Source organism: Somniosus microcephalus, chromosome 5 (genome assembly GCF_052327205.1).
Source record: "Somniosus microcephalus isolate GS21.2 chromosome 5, FLI_Smic_1.0, whole genome shotgun sequence".
Classification (NCBI taxonomy): Eukaryota; Metazoa; Chordata; class Chondrichthyes; order Squaliformes; family Somniosidae; genus Somniosus; species Somniosus microcephalus.
The window spans coordinates 86,433,949-86,451,638 of NC_140991.1; the positions used below are offsets into that span (position 1 = coordinate 86,433,949).

Below are 17,690 nucleotides of genomic sequence, written 5' to 3' on the forward strand. Positions count from 1 at the left end.
ATGGCGGAGCAGGCTCGAAGGGCCGAATGGCCTACTCCTGCTCCTATCTTCTATGTTTCTATGAGACTCAGATGCAGATCCTGTTTACACAGTGTGCCTGAGTTCTGACGAAGGGTCATCGACCTGAAATGTTAAAACTCTGTTTCTCTCTCAACAGATGCTGCCTGACCTGCTGTTTCCAGCACGTTCTGTTTTTAATGTCTCAGTCCGGCTTCCACAGCTTGGCACCCGCACCTGCAGGCTTTGTAAGTTGCCTGGCATTTCGCTGGGCGATGAGCACCCCCTGAGCAAGCTGCCGTGTGTGTATTACTGCTCCGGGCCAGAAGATCGCGCTCCGGGCGCCCCTCTCGCGGCCACGTGCGGCGGCGGGTCCGCGCATGCGCCGCCCGGGGGGGTTCCCGGGTAACTCTGTGAGGATCAGCAAAGGGAAAGTGAAAGAAGCGGGAGAGACAAGATGGCGGCTGTAGGGCTGTGTCCTTCCGCCATTGTCCTCTTCCTTGCCGCTCTCTTCGTCCTACCCGGCTGCAGCCAATTCACTGCCCGCCCGGCCAGCAGAGGTAAGAGCGCCGCCATGGGGGAAGGGAGGGGAGATGGAAATGAACCGATCCGACCCCCCCCTTCCCGTGAAATGTCAGCCGGTATCATGACAAACGACACCGAGAGTGACAGAGACCGAGAGACGGGTGCTGCTCAGTCAGGAGACGGGGAACCTCGGAGCCTCACCCGCCCCCCCCCGACACGTTCTCCCACCCCGCACACGCCCCCCACCCTGCACACACCCCACACCCCTCTCACCCCCCCACACCCATCACCTCCCCACACCCCCCACACACACTACTCAACCCCCTCGTCCCCCCCCCACCCCTCAATTCAATTCAAATCGCTTTATTGGCATGATGACAAGTTACATCTTTATGTTGCCAAAGCATCGAAAAACATTCATGTTTGTTCACAAAAATACAGATCTATCCATACAGTGTATAAACAGATATATCCCTGAGTGTATAAGTATACTTTCATATAATTTATATATACTCTTTTCTTATATTTAGTGGTTGTCCCTCTGTTTTGGCAAGCTGTAATTAGTGTGCCGCTAGTGTTACACAATTTCTCTCTTCCCCTATTAGGTATGGGAGCTTTTGGTCGTCATTCAAATTTCTGAATTCCGGGCATATTTTTGTGAATTTTGGGTAGAAGTTCTCCCTTATGCTCTGATATTTTCTACAAGCTGTGAGGAAGTGCATCTCTGTCTCCACCACTCCCTGACTGCAGTGAGAGCATATCCTGTCCTCTCTTGGTAGCCGGGTCTGCCTGGTGTCTACCTTTTTCGATCGCCAGGTTATGTTCACTAAGTCTGTACATTGTCAAAGTTTTTCTCAGTTTGCTATCCTTTTACCATGGTCAGGTAATCAGCCATGTGTATTGTCTGTTAGGGCCAAGTAGCAATTGAGTTTGCTTTGGGTTTTGTTGTTTCTGCCCAATATGACATATTTTTCCTTTTGCTTAGCGACGATTGTGTTGGTCGAACTCTTTGTGTTACGCTGTCACTGTCCTGGGGCTGGTTATTGTTAGTAGTGTTAGTAGTTACTTCACTGAGTCCCAGACCAGTTGACTGAGGGTATTCTTCTTTATGGTCCTCTCTTGCATTTCAGGGCTTCGTAATGATAGCATTGGGGGTTGCTCATTTCTAGGTGTTTCCAAAATTTGGTGGCTCTTTTTTGGATAGTGATTATTAATGGATATTGGCCTAGTTCTGCCCTGCATGCATTGTTTACCGGTTTTCCTTTGAGTCCGGAGGATACTTTACAGAATTCTGCATGTAGGATCTCAATTGGGTGTTTGTTCCATTTTGCAAATTCTTGTTGTGTTAGCGCTACCCCACACCTCACTGCCATAGAGTGCAATTGGTTCAATTACTGATTTGAAATTTTGAGCCAATGCTAATTGGGATTTCTATTTGGATGATTTTTTAATGGCATAGAAAGCCCTTCTTGCTTTCTCTTTCAGTTCATTCACAGCCAGTTTGAAATTTCCCGTAGAACTGATTTTTAAGCCCAAGTATGTGTAGTTAGTGGTTTGTTCAATTTTGGTTGTTCCTAGTGTGAAATTTATTTTGGGTCCCTGATGTCTGGATCTTTGCTGGAACACAAGGACTTTGGTTTTTTGGGGACTTATTGTCAGGGCCCAAGTCTGGCAAGTACGACTCCAGCAGATCCAGGTTCTGCTGTAGACCCTACTTAGTTGGTGACAGCAGAACCAGGTCGTCTGCATAGAGGAGGAATTTAACCTTGGATTCACCCCCTACACCCTCACGCACCCCCCCATCTCTCACGCCCCCCCCGTCCCTCATGGCCCCGTCCCTCGCGGCCCCCCCCATCCCGTCCCTCGCGGCCCGTCCCGTCCCTCAGCGGCCCCCGTCCCGTCCCTCGCGGCCCCCGTCCCGTCCCCTCGCGGCCCCCGTCCCGTCCCGTCCCTCGCGGCCCCCGTCCGTCCCTCGCGGCCCCCGTCCGGTCCCGTCCCTCGCGGCCCCCGTCCCTCGCGGTCCCCTCGCCCTCGCGGCCCTCTCCCCTCGCGGCCCCCGTCCCCTCGCCCTCGCGGCCCCCGTCCCCTCGCCCTCGCGGCCCCCGTCCCCTCGCCCTCGCAGGCCCCGTCCCCTCGCCCTCGCGGCCCCCGTCCCCTCGCCCTCAGCGGCCCCCCGTCCCCTCGCCCTCGCGGCCCCCGTCCCCTCGCCCTCGCGGCCCCCGTCCCCTCGCCCTCGCGGCCCCCGTCCCCTCGCCCTCGCGGCCCCCGTCCCCTCGCCCTCGCGGCCCCCGTCCCCTCGCCCTCGCGGCCCCCGTCCCCTCGCCCTCAGCGGCCCCCGTCCCCTCGCCCTCGCGGCCCCCGTCCCCTCGCCCTCGCGGCCCCCGTCCCCTCGCCCTCGCGGCCCCCGTCCCCTCGCCTCGCGGCCCCCGTCCCCTCGCCCTCGCGGCCCCCCCGTCCCCTCGCCCTCGCGGCCCCCGTCCCCTCGCCCTCGCGGCCCCCGTCCCCTCGCCCTCGCGGCCCCCGTCCCTCGCCCTCGCGGCCCCCGTCCCCTCGCCCTCGCGGCCCCCGTCCCCTCGCCCTCGCGGCCCCCGTCCCCTCGCCCTCGCGGCCCCCGTCCCCTCGCCCTCGCGGCCCCGTCCCCTCGCCCTCGCGGCCCCCGTCCCCTCGCCCTCGCAGGCCCCCGTCCCCTCGCCCTCGCGGCCCCCCGTCCCCTCGCCCTCGCGGCCCCCGTCCCCTCGCCCTCGCGGCCCCCGTCCCCTCGCCCTCGCGGCCCCCGTCCCCTCGCCCTCGCGGCCCCCGTCCCCTCGCCCTCGCGGCCCCCGTCCCCTCGCCCTCGCGGCCCCCGTCCCCTCGCCCTCGCGGCCCCCGTCCCCTCGCCCTCGCGGCCCCCGTCCCCTCGCCCTCGCGGCCCCGTCCCCCTCGCGGCCCCCGTCCCCCTCGCGGCCCCCTCGCCCTCGCGGCCCCCTCGCCCTCGCGGCCCCCCGTCCCCTCGCCCTCGCGGCCCCCGTCCCCTCGCCCTCCGGCCCCCGTCCCCTCGCCCTCGCGGCCCCGTCCCCTCGCCCTCGCGGCCCCCCGTCCCCTCGCCCTCGCGGGCCCCCGTCCCCTCGCCCTCGCGGCCCCCGTCCCCTCGCCCTCGCGGCCCCCGTCCCCTCGCCCTCGCGGCCCCCGTCCCTCGCCCTCAGCGGCCCCGTCCCCTCGCCCTCGCGGCCCCCTCGCCCTCGCGGCCCCCTCGCCCTCGCGGCCCCCTCGCCCTCGCGGCCCCCTCGCCCCTCGCGGCCCCCTCGCCCTCGCGGCCCCCTCGCCCTCGCGGGCCCCCGTCCCCTCGCCCTCGCGGCCCCCGTCCCCTCGCCCTCGCGGCCCCCCGTCCCCTCGCCCTCGCGGCCCCCGTCCCCTCGCCCTCGCGGCCCCGTCCCCTCGCCTCGCGGCCCCCGTCCCCTCGCCCTCGCGGCCCCCTCGCCCTCGCGGCCCCCTCGCCCTCGCGGCCCCGTCCCCTCGCCCTCGCGGCCCCCGTCCCCTCGCCCTCGCGGCCCCCGTCCCTCGCCCTCGCGGCCCCCGTCCCCTCGCCCTCGCGGCCCCCGTCCCCCTCGCCCTCGCGGCCCCCGTCCCCTCGCCCTCGCGGCCCCCGTCCCCTCGCCCTCGCGGCCCCCGTCCCCTCGCCCTCGCGGCCCCCGTCCCCATCGCGGCCCTCGCCCTCGCGGCCCCCTCGCGGCCCTCGCCCTCGCGGCCCCCTCGCCCTCGCGGCCCCTCGCCCTCGCCCTCGCGGCCCCCGTCCCCTCAGCCCTCGCGGCCCCCGTCCCCTCGCCCTCAGCGGCCCCCGTCCCCTCGCCCTCGCGGCCCCCTCGCCCTCGCGGCCCCCTCGCCCTCGCGGCCCCCGTCCCCTCGCCCTCGCGGCCCCCGTCCCCTCGCCCTCGCGGCCCCCGTCCCCTCGCCCTCGCGGCCCCGTCCCCTCGCCCTCGCGGCCCCCGTCCCCTCGCCCTCGCGGCCCCCGTCCCTCGCCCTCGCGGCCCCCGTCCCCTCGCCCTCGCGGCCCCCGTCCCCTCGCCCTCGCGGCCCCGTCCCCTCGCCCTCGCGGCCCCCGTCCCCTCGCCCTCGCGGCCCCCGTCCCCTCGCCCTCGCGGCCCCCGTCCCCTCGCCCTCGCGGGCCCCCGTCCCCTCGCCCTCGCGGCCCCCGTCCCCTCGCCCTCGCGGCCCCCGTCCCCTCGCCCTCGCGGCCCCCGTCCCCTCGCCTCGCGGCCCCCGTCCCCTCGCCCTCGCGGCCCCCGTCCCTCGCCCTCGCGGCCCCCGTCCCCCTCGCCCTCGCGGCCCCCGTCCCCTCGCCCCTCGCGGCCCCCGTCCCCTCGCCCTCGCGGCCCCGTCCCCTCGCCCTCGCGGCCCCCGTCCCCTCGCCCTCGCGGCCCCCGTCCCCTCGCCCTCGCGGCCCCCCGTGCCCTCGCGGCCCCCTCGCCCTCGCGGCCCCCTCGCCCTCGCGGCCCCCTCGCCCTCGCGGCCCCCTCGCCCTCGCGGCCCCTCGCCCTCGCGGCCCCCTCGCCCTCGCGGCCCCCTCGCCCTCGCGGCCCCCTCGCCCTCGCCCCTCGCGGCCCCCTCGCCCTCGCGGCGGCCCCCTCGCCCTCGCGGCGGCCCCCTCGCCCTCGCGGCGGCCCCCTCGCCCTCGCGGGGCCCCCTCGCCCTCGCGGCGGCCCCCTCGCCCTCGCGGCCCCCTCGCCCTCGCGGCCCCCTCGCCCTCGCGGCCCCCTCGCCCTCGCGCCCCTCGCCCTCGCGGCCCTCTCGCCCTCGCGGCCCCGGCCCCCTCGCCCTCGCGGCGCCCTCGCCTCGCCCTCGCGGCCCCCTCGCCCCGCGGCCCCCTCGCCCTCGCGGCGGCCCCCTCGCCCTCGCGGCGGCCCCCTCGCCCTCGCGGCGGCCCCCTCGCCCTCGTGGCCCCCTCGCCCTCGCGGCCCCCGTCCCCTCGCCCTCGCGCCCCCTCGCCCTCGCGGCCCCCGTCCCCTCGCCCTCGCGGCCCCCGTCCCTCGCCCCTCGCCCTCGCGGCCCCCTTCCCCTCGCCCTCGCGGCCCCCGTCCCCTCGCCCTCGCGGCCCCCGTCCCTCGCCCTCGCGGCCCCGTCCCCTCGCCCTCGCGGCCCCCGTCCCCTCGCCCTCGCGGCCCCCGTCCCCTCGCCCTCGCGGCCCCCGTCCCCTCGCCCTCGCGGCCCCCGTCCCCTCGCCCTCGCGGTCCCCTCGCCCTCGCGGCCCCCTCGCCCTCGCGGCCCCCTCGCCCTCGCCCTCGCGGCCCCCTCGCCCTCGCCCTCGCGGCCCCCGTCCCCTCGCCCTCGCGGCCCCCGTCCCTCGCCCTCGCGGCCCCCGTCCCCTCGCCCTCAGCGGCCCCGTCCCCTCGCCCTCGCGGCCCCCGTCCCCTCGCCCTCGCGGCCCCCGTCCCCTCGCCCTCGCGGCCCCCGTCCCCTCGCCTCGCGGCCCCCGTCCCCTCGCCCTCGCGGCCCCCGTCCCCTCGCCCTCGCGGCCCCCGTCCCCTCGCCCTCGCGGCCCCCGTCCCCTCGCCCTCGCGGCCCCCGTCCCCTCGCCCTCGCGGCCCCCGTCCCCTCGCCCTCGCGGCCCCCGTCCCCTCGCCCTCGCGGCCCCCGTCCCCTCGCCCTCGCGGCCCCCTCGCCCTCGCGGCCCCCCGTCCCTCGCCCTCGCGGCCCCCCTCGCCCTCGCGGCCCCCGTCCCCTCGCCCTCGCGGCCCCCTCGCCCTCGCGGCCCCCGTCCCCTCGCCCTCGCGGCCCCCTCGCCCTCGCGGCCCCCGTCCCCTCGCCCTCGCGGCCCCCTCGCCCTCGCGGCCCCCTCGCCCTCGCGGCCCCCGTCCCCTCGCCCTCGCGGCCCCCGTCCCCTCGCCCTCGCGGCCCCCGTCCCCTCGCCCTCGCGGCCCCCGTCCCCTCGCCCTCGCGGCCCCCTCGCCCTCGCGGCCCCCGTCCCCTCGCCCCGCGGCCCCCTCGCCCTCGCGGCCCCCGTCCCCTCGCCCTCGCGGCCCCCTCGCCCTCGCGGCCCCCCGTCCCCTCGCCCTCGCGGCCCCCGTCCCCTCGCCCTCGCGGCCCCCGTCCCCTCGCCCTCGCGGCCCCCGTCCCCCTCGCCCTCGCGGCCCCCGTCCCCTCGCCCTCGCGGCCCCCGTCCCCTCGCCCTCGCGGCCCCCTCGCCCTCGCGGCCCCCTCGCCCTCGCGGCCCCCTCGCCCTCGCAGTCGCCCCTCGCCCTCGCGGCCCCCTCGCCCTCGCCCTCGCGGCCCCCTCGCCCTCGCCCTCGCGGCGCCCTCGCGGCCCCCTCGCCCTCGCGGCCCCCTCGCCCTCGCGGCCCCCTCGCCCTCAGCGGCCCCCTCGCCCTCGCGGACCCCTCGCGGCCCTCTCGCCCTCGCGGCGCCCTCGCCCTCGCGGCCCCCTCGCCCTCGCGGCGGCCCCCTCGCCCTCGCGGCGGCCCCCTCGCCCTCGCGGCCCCCTCGCCCTCGCGGCCCCTCGCCCTCGCGGCCCCCGTCCCCTCGCCCTCGCGGCCCCCGTCCCCTCGCCCTCGCGGCCCCCGTCCTCGCGCCCCTCGCCCTCGCGGCCCTCTCGCCCTCGCGGCCCCGCCCCCTCGCCCTCGCGGCCCCCTCGCCCTCGCCTCGCCCTCGCGGCCCCCTCGCCCTCGCGGCCCCCTCGCCCCCGCGCCCCCTCGCCCTCGCGGCGGCCCCCTCGCCCTCGCGGCCCCCTCGCCCTCGCGGCCCCCGTCCCCTCGCCCTCTCGCGGCCCCCTCGCCCTCGCGGCCCCCGTCCCTCGCCCTCGCGGCCCCCCGTCCCCTCGCCCTCGCGGCCCCCTCGCCCTCGCGCGCCCCGCCCTCGCCTCGCCCCCGCGGCGGCCCCCTCGCCCCCGCGGCCCCTCGCCCTCGCGGCGCCCCCCGCGGCCCCCTCGCCCTCGCGGCGCCCCCCGCTGCCCCCTCGCCTCGCGGCGCCCCCCGCTGCCCCTCGCCCTCGCGGCGGCCCCCCGCTGCCCCCTCGCCCTCGCGGCGCCCCCCCGCTGCCCCCTCGCCCTCGCGGCGCCCCCCGCTGCCCCCTCGCCCTCACGGCGCCCCCCGCCCTGCCCCCTCGCCCTCGCGGCGCCCCCCGCGGCCCCCTCGCCCTCGCGGCGCCCCCTCGCCCTCGCGGCGCCCCCTCGCCCTCGCCGCGGCCCCCTCGCCCTCGCGGCGGCCCCCTCGCCCTCGCGGCGGCCTCCTCGCCCTCGCGGCGCCCTCCTCGCCCTCGCGGCGCCCCCCGCGGCCCCCTCAGCCCTCGCGGCGCCCCCCGCGGCCCCCTCGCCCTCGCGGCGGCTCGCCCTCGCGGCCCCCCCTCGCCCTCGCGGCGCCCCGCGGCGGCCCCCTCGCCCTCGCGGCCCCCGTGCCCTCGCGGCCCCCATCCCCTCGCCCTCGCGGCCCCCTCCCCCGTCCCCTCACCCTCATGACACCCCACCCCCTTCACCCTCACCCCACACCCCCCAACTCGCCCCCGTTACCCCCCACATGTCCCCCCCCCCCAGTTAATTAAATAAACCTGGAATAAAAAGCTAGTATCAGTAATGCTGACCATGAAACTATTGGATTGTCGTAAAAACCCATCTGGTTCACTAATGTCCTTTAGGAATGGAACTCTATATGTGACTCCAGACCCACAGCAATGTGGATGACTTTTAACTGCCCTCTGAAATGGCCTAGCAAGCCACTCATTTGTACACAACCACTACAAAGAACAATAATAATAGGAATAAAACCGACGGACCACCCGGCATCGACCTAGGCACTGGCTTCGGACAGGACAATGGCACACCCAACCCAGTCGACCCTGCAAAGTCCTCCTCACTAACATCTGGGGACTTGTGCCAAAATTGGGAGAGCTGTCCCACAGATTAGTCAAGCAACAGCCTGACATAGTCATACTCACAGAATCATGCCTTTCAGCCAATGTCCCAGACTCCTCCATCACCATCCCTGGGTATGTCCTGTCACACCGGCAGGACAAACCCACCAGGGGTGGCGGCACAGTGGTATACAGCCGGGAAGGGAGTCCTCAACATTGACTCCAAATCTCATGAAGCCTCATGGCTTTAGGTCAAGCATGGGCAAGGAAACCTCCTGATTACCACCTACCGCCCTCCCTCAGCTGATGAATCAGTACTCCTCCATGTTGAACACCACTTGGAAGAAGCACTGAGGATAGCAAGAGCACAGAATGTACTCTGGCTGGGGGACTTCAATGTCCATCACCAAGAGTGGCTCGGTAGCACCACTACTGACCGAGTCCTGAAGGACATAGCTGCAGACTAGGACTGCGGCAGGTGATGAGAGAACCAACACAAGGGAAAAACCTATTTAACCTCGTCCTCACCAATCTACATGTTGCAGATGCATCTGTCCATGACAGCATTGGTAGCAAGTGACCACCGCAGTCATTGTGGAGACGAAATCCTGTCTTCACATTGAGGACACCTTCCATCGTGTTGTGTGGCACTACCACCGTGCTAAATGGGATAGATTCAGAACAGATCTAGCAGCTCAAAACTGAACATCCATGAGGCGCTGTGAGCCATCAGCAGCAGCAAAATTGTATTCCACCACAATCTGTAACCTCATGGCCTGGCATATCCCTCACTCTACCATTACCATCAAGCCAGGGGACCAACCCCTGGTTCAATGAGGAGCGCAGAGGAGAATGCCAGGAGCAGCACTAGGCGTACCTAAAAATGAGGTTCCAACCTGGGGAAGCTGCAACACAGGACTACATGCATGCTAAACAGCGGAAGCAGCATGCTACAGATTGAGCTAAGCGATCCCACAGTCAACGGATCAGATCAAAGCTCTGCAGTCCCGCCACATCCAGTCGAGAATGGTGGTGGACAATTAAACAACTAACAGGAGGAGGAGGCTCCATGAATATCCCCATCCTCAATGATGACAGAGCCTAGCACGCAAGTGCAAAAGACAAGGCTGAAGCGTTTGCAACCATCTTCAGCCAGAAGTGGATGATCCATACTGATGTCCCCACCATCACAAATGCCAGTCTTCAGCCAATTCGATTCACTCCATGTGATATCAAGAAACGGCTGAGTGCACTGGATACAGCAAAGGCTATGGGCCCAGACAACATCCCAGCTGTCGTGCTGAAGACTTGTGCTACAGAATTAGCAGCGCCTCTAGCCAAGCTGTTCCAATACAGCTGTAACACTGGCATCTATCCAACAATGTGGAAAACTGCCCAGACATGTCCTGTCCACAAAAAGCAGGACAAATCCAATCTGGCCAATTACTGCCCCATCAATCTACTCTCAATCATTAGCAAAGTGCTGTAAGGTATTGTCAACAGTGCTATCAAGCGGCACTTACCTATAACCTGCTCATCGATGCTCAGTTTGGGTTCCACCAGGACCACTTGGCTTCAGACCTCATTACAGCCTTGGTCCAAACATGGACAAAAGAGCTGAATTCCAGTGGTGAGGTGAGAGTGACTGCCCTTGACATCAAGGCAGCATTTGACCAAGTGTGGCATCAAGGAGCCCTAGTAAAATTGAAGTCAATGGGAATCAGGAGGAAAACTCTCCATTGGCTGGAGTCATACCTAGCATAAAAGAAGATGGTTGTAGTTGTTGGAGGACAATCATCTCAGCTCCAGGACATCGCTGCAGGAGTTCTTCAGGGCAGTGTCCCAGGCCCAACCATCTTCAGCTGCTTCATCACTGACCTTCCCTCCATCAGAAGTAGAGATGTTCGCTGATGATTGCAGTGTTCAGTTCCATTCGCAACTCCTCATAATGAAGCAGTCCATACCCGAATGCAGAAAGATCTGGATGACATTCAGTCTTGGGCTCATAAGAGGCAAGTAACATTCGCGCCACACAAGTGTCAAGCAATGACTATCTCCAACAAGAGAGTCTAACCATCGTCCCTTGACATTCAACGGCATTACCATTGCCGAAGGGTTACCATTGACCAGAAACTTAACTGGACAAGCCACATAAATACTGTAGCTACAAGAGCAGGTCAGATGCTAGGTATTCTGCGGTGAGTGTTTCACCTCCTGACTCCCCAAAGCCTTTCTGCCATCTACAAGGCACAAATCAGGAGTGTGATGGAATACTCTCCACTTGCCTGGATGAGTGCAGCTCCAACAACACTCAAGAAGCTGGAAACCATCCAAGACAACAACAGACTGCTTGATTGGCACTCCACCCACCACCTTAAATATTCACTCCCTCCATGCACCGTGGCTGCAGTGTGCACCATCTACAAGATGCACTGCAGCAACTTGCCAAGGCTTTTCAGCAGCACCTCCCAAACCCGCGACCTCTACAACCTAGAAGGACAAGGGCAAAGGCGGATGGGAACACCATCACCTGCAAGTTCCCCCTCCAAGTCACACACCATCCTGACTTGGAAATATATCACCGTTCCTTCATCATCGCTGGGTCATCATCCTGGAACTCCCTCCCTAACCGCACCGTGGGAGTACCTTCGCCACAAGGACTGCAGCGGTTCAAGAAAGTGGCTCATCACCACCACCTCAAGGGCAATTAGGGATGGGCAATAAAGGCCGGCCTTGCCAGCGATGCCCACATTCCAGGAACAAATTTAAAAAACACGCCCCTCACTGCCCCCCCCCCCCACCCCACACACGGGTACAGTAGCATAGTGCTTGTTAGTGGACTGGTAATCTGGAGGCCTGGACTAATAATCTGAGACATGATTTCAAATCCCACCATGGCAGTTGGGTAACTTAAATTCAGTTAATTAAATAAATTGCAATAAAACGCTAGTATCAGTAATGGTGACCATGAAACGACCGGATTGTGGTAAAAACCCATTTAGTTCACTAATGCCCTTTGTTATAAATCTCATCATTCATCAAGAAACTACTCGTGAAATAACGCTGGACGGCCAGTTGGTGGTGCCATCCAAGGAATATAAATATTCGGGCGTCGGCCCCAGATTTCCAGGGACATTTTGTAAGACAAGGAACTAGTGAAGTACAACTAGACCTCCATGTTCTGAAACAAGTTGATTAAAGCCTTGCTTTATGCTCAAACCAAGTGCGTAGTGAGTTTTATTACGTCAATTTAATCAACTTGATATCGACTCCACGCTTTGGGTGATTTCGGGAACAGCCAGCTACGACTCGAACCATAGAAGAGAACTCAGACAAGTAATCGATCCATCATGGAGAAACTACTCAGACCCGCCCGTCTCGATCTGGACCCGAATTCACTTACAGTTGCTAAGGTATGGAAACACTGGTATCGCACTTTCAGCAACTTCCTCAGGGTGTGTGGTGAAAATGTTCCTGATCAATTAGAGATACTTGCTAATTATGTATCCCCTCGTGTTTGATTATATCGAAGACTGTGTAGACTATGACGCCGCTATCCAAATACTACAGCTATATGTCAAGTCCCCAAATGAAATTTTTGCTCTGCATCTACTGGCCACAACTCGACAACAACCTGGGGAATCACTTGACGAATTCCTTCAGAAACTTTGCAGGCTCAGCAAGGATTGTAATCTTAAAGCTGTCACAGCTGAGCAGTACCAGGAGGAGTTAATTCGTGATTCCTTTATTAGTGGGATTGTGTCTCCCTTCATACGTTAGCGTCTATTGGAGAATAAAACCCTCAAGTTACAGGCTGCCTATGACCGACTTAGCAAAGAGGAATGCAGATACCTATCTTTCACCACGTGCACGGGCTGCTGCTATCACTTTTAGTGACTCTTTCAATAGGCCTCGGGCAGAAGCCCTCACGGATGATGACTCCAACCCGGCTGATGACAACCCTACCTTAGAAACCTACACTGATGACGACCCCGCCCTAGCAGCATCTTGCCAATCTGGAAGGAAGTGTTTCTTCTGTGGAGGTGCGTTCCATTATAGGAAATGTTGTCCTGCTCGTAACGCGACCTGCAATCATTGCAGCAAGAAAGGTCCGTTTTCTAAGGTATGCCAGTCAAGAGCTGCTGTTAGTAAGAAAGGCCACCTTTCTAAGGTATACCGGTCGAGAGCTCCTGTTAGTTTTGCAGCTACTATCTATAAAACTGCTCCTCCCCCAAGAACCACTACTAAGGTTACAGCTGTCAAGGGTAAAACTGCCCCATCTCCCATCACAGCTGTTTTCCCCCAAAGTCTGTCCCATGCAGCCACGAAGGTTTTGGTAAATGGACACATTTTGAGTGCACTAATTGACTCATGCAGCTCTGACAGCTTCATTAGTGAGCGGGCTGTCAGTAAGTTAAAACTGCGTATTTACCTCTCGGACAGGGAAATTGCAATGGCTCTGATGACACTGAACACCAATTCTTCCGGCTTTTGTTTTGTCGACCTTATTCTCAATGGCCGCACTTATTTCTCCACCCGGCTCGGGGTGCTCAAGAACCTATGCAGTGATGTGCTCCTGGGACAGGATTTCCAGAAACAACACAAAAGACTCACTTTCGAGTTTGGAGGGTCAAAGCCGGAGCTTACTATTTCCAAAGTACCGTTTTGTGCGCTTTCGGCGGCTTCGCTCGACGAGCCCTCATTGTTTGCCAATCTTTCCCCCCCAATGTAATCCCATAGTCACTAAATCACGACGTTTCAGCCAAGGTGATTGATCCTTTATCGAGACAGAAATCTCTCGCCTTCTAGCTGATGGTGTCATTGAGCCATGTTAATCTTCCTGGCGGGCTCAAGCCGTCGTCGTTAAAAATCCTCTGAAGCAACACAAGAAATGTCTTTGCATCGATTACTCGCAAACTATTAACCAGTATACCGACCTGGATGCCTACCCACTACCACGCATTGATGACATGGTCAATAACCTTGCCAACTACAAGGTATTTTCAACTTTTGATTTAAAGAGCGCATATCATCAAGTGCCGTTAAAGGACTCTGACAAGAAGTGTACGGCCTTTGAGGCCAATGGTCGGCTTTACCAGTTTTGTCGCCTTCCATTTGGGGTCACCCATGGGGTGGCCGTCTTTCAACGGGCAATGGATAGCCTAGTCAAACAGGAGAACTTAACGGACACTTTTCCATATCTGGATAATATCACCATTGCTGGTCATGACCAGAAGGAGCATGAAGCCAACCTACAGAAATTTTTTTGACTTTCTCCGTCGTCGCAACTTAACCTTAAATGAGTCCAAATCTGTGCAATCAGTACCATCAGTCAGCATCCTTGGCTACTGGGTGAGCAATGGTGTCATCAAACCGGATCCGGAGCGACTTTGACTGCTTCAGGAGCTCCCTCCCCTTACGAATCTTGGCTCTCTTCGTCGGACACTCAGCATGTTCGCCTATTATGCGAAAAGGATACCCCATTTCTCCAACAAGATCCAGCCCCTGCTTCACGCAAAGTCATTTCCATTAGAGGCAAAGGCTATTTCAGCTTTCAACCTCCTCAAGCGACAACTGGAAAAAGCCACGCTTCGTTCCATTGATGAAAATCTTCCTTTCGTGGTCGAGTGCGATGCATCGGAGGTGGCGATCTCGGCTACCTTGAATCAAGGTGGTCGACCCGTTGCATTTCTGTCCAGAACTTTGCAGGGTAGTGAGCTCCATTATCCTGTCGAGAAGGAGGCTACGGCCATCATCGAAGCTGTACGTAAATGGAGTCATTTTCTCGCTCGTCGCCATTTCACGCTTATAACCGATCAGCGCTCCGTGGCCTTTATGCTGGATAACCGGAAACGCACTAAGATCAAGAATAACAAAATACAACTCTGGAGGATGGAATTGGCCGCCTTTGGATACACCATACATTATCGACCCGCCAAAGAGAATGTGGCCCCGGATACCCTCACGCGGGCATTCTGTTCTTCTATGTCAACTTCGACTCTGGCGGATCTTCATACTGACTTATGCCATCCTGGCGTTACCCGTACACTTTATGCGATCTAAAATCTCCCATTTTCTACAGAAGACGTGAAAAGAACGTGCTCCTCCTGTAGAATTTGTGCGGAATTAAAACCATAAATCTTCCGTCCATCGGATGGCTCGCTCATACACGCTATGCAGCGACTCAGCATTGATTTTAAAGGGCCATTGCCCTCCTCAACGCAAAACACCTACTTACTGACTATGGTGGACGAATATTCACGCTTTCCCTTTGCTTTCCCCTGTCCCTATATGCTTACTTCCACAGTGATCAAATGCCTTGATCAAGTCTTTTCCCTTTGCGGTACGGCCAATTTCATCCACTCTGATCGGGGTCCCTCCTTCATGTCAAGCGAACTCAAAAGGTATCTTTCCCAACGGGGAATCGCCACAAGTAAAACGACACCGTACCATCCCATCGGTAACGGACAGGTTGAGAGATACAACGCTATCATTTGGAACGCTGTTCATCTTGCGCTGAGGTCATGCAACCTACCAGACCAGCAGTGGGAAACTATGCTTCCCTGACGTGTTGCATTCCATCAGGTCTCTCCTTTCTGCGTCTACCAATGTCACAGCTCACGAGCGATTCTTCAGCTTCCAGCGTCGCTCCACCCATGGGACGTCGCTACTGTCACGGTTAGCAGCTCCCGGCCCCGTGCTGCTCCGAAGATTTGTCCGATCATCTAAAACCGATCCTCATCGACGAGGTAGAACTCACAGACGTCAACCCCATGTTCGCGTACGTGTGGTACCCTGATGGCCCGGAGTCCAACGTTTCGCTCCGAGACCTGGCTCCCTGTCCGGCTGGTTCCACGGACCCAACTGATAGAGGGACCCACGGGGATGATGCCTACACTCTGTGCTCCCCCGAAGATGACGCCCTACCTGGGGCATCGAGAGATCTGCCAGCTGCCCCACCGGATCCACTCGGGGAGCCGAGCGCTCCCCATGGGATGGCCACCCGAAGCCAGGATGCTGGCCAATCCCCGGCTATCCAACAGGATGAAGCCAGTTCTGCGCCTGTGGGGACCCGTACCCGGAGTCACGATCTCCCCAGCCTCCCTTGGGCCGATCAGAGCAACGCGGGCCCTGTCGATCCACCGGCACGGATCAAGCGGCCCAGGGACCAAGACATGGTCTAGGGAGACGTGCCTTCTAGCCATAAACAAAAATCTAAAAAACTGCAGCTATTCGTGGTCCGCCTGATCTGCTAAGAGGAAGTCGTCGGACTTCCAAATCTTTTAGGCAGGAAGAATGTTATAAATTTCATCATTCATCAAGAAACTACTCGTGAAATAACGCAGGATGGCCAGTGGTGGCGCCGTCCAAGGAGTATAAATACTCGGGCGCCGGCCCCAGCTTGCCAGGGACATTTTGTAAGACAAGGAACTAGTGAAGTACAACTAGACCTCCCATGTTCTGAAACAAGTTGATTAAAGCCTTGCTTTATGCTCAAACCAAGTGCGTAGTGAGTTTTATTACGTCACCCTTTAAGGGAGGAAATCTGCCGTCCTCACCTGGTCTGGCCTATATGTGACTCCGGATCCACAGCAATGTGGTTGACTCTTAACTGCCCTCTGAAATGGCCGAGCAAGCCACTCAGGTGTATCAAAACTGCTATGAAAAACTACAATCCTGCAGCGGTTCAAGAAGGTGGCTCACCACCACCTTCTCAAGGACAATTAGGGATGGGCAATAAATGCAGGCCTTGCCAGTGACACACCCCCCCCTCGCCTCCTGCGCCCACACAAGCCCCTCAGCCCGCCTCTCGGCTTGGCCCCGCGCACCCCTTGGGCCCCCCATGCGCACCCCTCCTCCCCACTCCTTATGTTCACCCATCACTCCCTGTGCTTGTTGAACTATATTGGCTCCCAGTTAAGCAACGCCTTGATTTAAAAATTCTCATCCTTTTTTTCAAATCCCTCCATGGTCTCGCCCCTCCCTATCTCTGTTATCTCCTCCAGCCCTACAACCCTCTGAAATATTTGTGCTCCTCCAATTCTGGCCTCTTGCGTATCTCCAATTTTAATTGCTCCACCTTTGGCGGCCATGCATTCTGTTGCCTAGGCCCTAAGCTCTGGAATTCCTTCCCTAAACCTCTCCGCCTTTCTTTCCTCCTTTTAAAACCTACCTTTTTGACCAAGCTTTGGTCATCTGCACTAATTTCTCCTTATATGGCTCAGTGTCAATTTTTTTGTTTTCTAATACTCCTGTGAAGCACTTTGGGACATTTAATACATTAATGGTGCCATATAAATACAAGTTGTTATTGGTGAAAGTAGCTTTACATGTTTAGCAGCTCAGATGCAGGGTTGTTCCCGTGGCAGAAGGCGAGACCCACAGTGGGTCTATATTGCTGCTGGGTCTTGGCACACCTTTTATCTTTAGAGTGCTGCTGACTGGGGAAACCTGCACATCAGGAGTCAACATCACTCGCAAAGTGTAAAAGTGGCTATTTTCCAAGAAAGTTTATCTTTACACTGTTATGTTAATTACCAATTCACGCTGTTCTGCAAATAGTGTTACAAGTTGTGAAACAGTTAGAAATATATTGATTTGTTTTCCAAATGTGATGATGCTTTCAGCTCAGTAAATGAGCTTTATTTTTCATCGGTCTGTGTTGTACCTGGTTGAGAAGTGTTTAATGGGAAACAAAACTGGAAGAATAAATGTACCAGCAATGCTATCATTTACTTGGAGCTTAATCATTTGCAATAAAAGGCTATTTGTGTAATGAATAAAGCAATAACCACGTCTATGATTGAAAAAGACTGACGGGCCCAAATGAAAGAATACAGATTTTAAGAATGACTATTTGTTGAAGTTTTCACTGATGAAAAAATCAGTTCCAGTAACTGGTAGGTAGAATGAATTAGAAAACCTTGCAGTATTAGCCAGATATTGTTTTCAAATTACACAACCATCATTAAACATAAACCGTTAAGCATTAATTGGAAACCCGAAGGAAGCCTTCAAATGTGAAACTTCCCAGTCTGGTATAGTTTCTTTCATTGAACCATTTGTTGAAACCATTTGATTCGGGAGTGAACGAGCCCACAATAGTTTAATTTGCATAGCTGTTCTAGACCATGGGTGGGCAACCTTCCAAGAAAATGTTACCTTAACAAAGAGCCACAAGTGGGTTTACAATACAGCTCAGGCCTGTGGCTCTCCATTGCTATTGTTTCTACAGATACTTGCTCATTTATGTTCTTTGAGCAGTATCCTAAATCCCTTTCGCTGTAGTTTTCGAACAACTAAAGAGAAGAAAATTGTGACTTCTGTAGCTAACTGTTTTATTTGTTTTATAT

General features: G+C 60.4%; 2 protein-coding genes across 2 annotated transcripts in view; one reads left to right on the forward strand and one right to left on the reverse strand.

Annotated features, from left to right (window-relative positions):
• The first annotated feature begins 277 nt into the window (after positions 1-277).
• Positions 278-17,690, forward strand: part of LOC147117178 (pituitary tumor-transforming gene 1 protein-interacting protein-like) — a 45,584-nt gene continuing 28,171 nt past the window's right edge. Inside the window, exon 1 of the mRNA XM_085989344.1 lies at positions 278-557. Within this exon, the coding sequence (XP_085845470.1) occupies positions 455-557 (103 nt within the window). The 5' untranslated portion in view covers positions 278-454. The remainder of the gene's footprint in view (positions 558-17,690) is intronic.
• On the reverse strand, positions 1,049-17,555 carry LOC147117179 (uncharacterized). The gene is made up of 4 exons (XM_085987157.1): positions 17,500-17,555; positions 6,674-7,290; positions 6,383-6,525; positions 1,049-1,063 (listed from the first exon to the last, which is right to left on the reverse strand). Exons 1-4 carry the CDS (start codon positions 17,553-17,555, stop codon positions 1,049-1,051), a joined length of 831 nt encoding a protein of 276 aa, XP_085843283.1.

What these genes read in the sequence shown, in the direction of transcription:
- LOC147117179 (XM_085987157.1), bottom strand. Translation starts at nt 17,555, where the DNA reads ATGGAGAGCCACAGGCCTGAGCTGTATTGTAAACCCACTTGTGGCTCT. An exon ending in ACTTGTGGCTCTTTGTTAAG is followed by an intron (nt 7,291 to 17,499) that starts GTAACATTTTCT and finishes GGGGGCCGCGAG; the next exon opens with GGCGAGGGACGGGGGCCGCG. An exon ending in GGGGCCGCGAGGGCGAGGGG is followed by an intron (nt 6,526 to 6,673) that starts GCCGCGAGGGCG and finishes GGGGGCCGCGAG; the next exon opens with GGCGAGGGGGCCGCGAGGGC.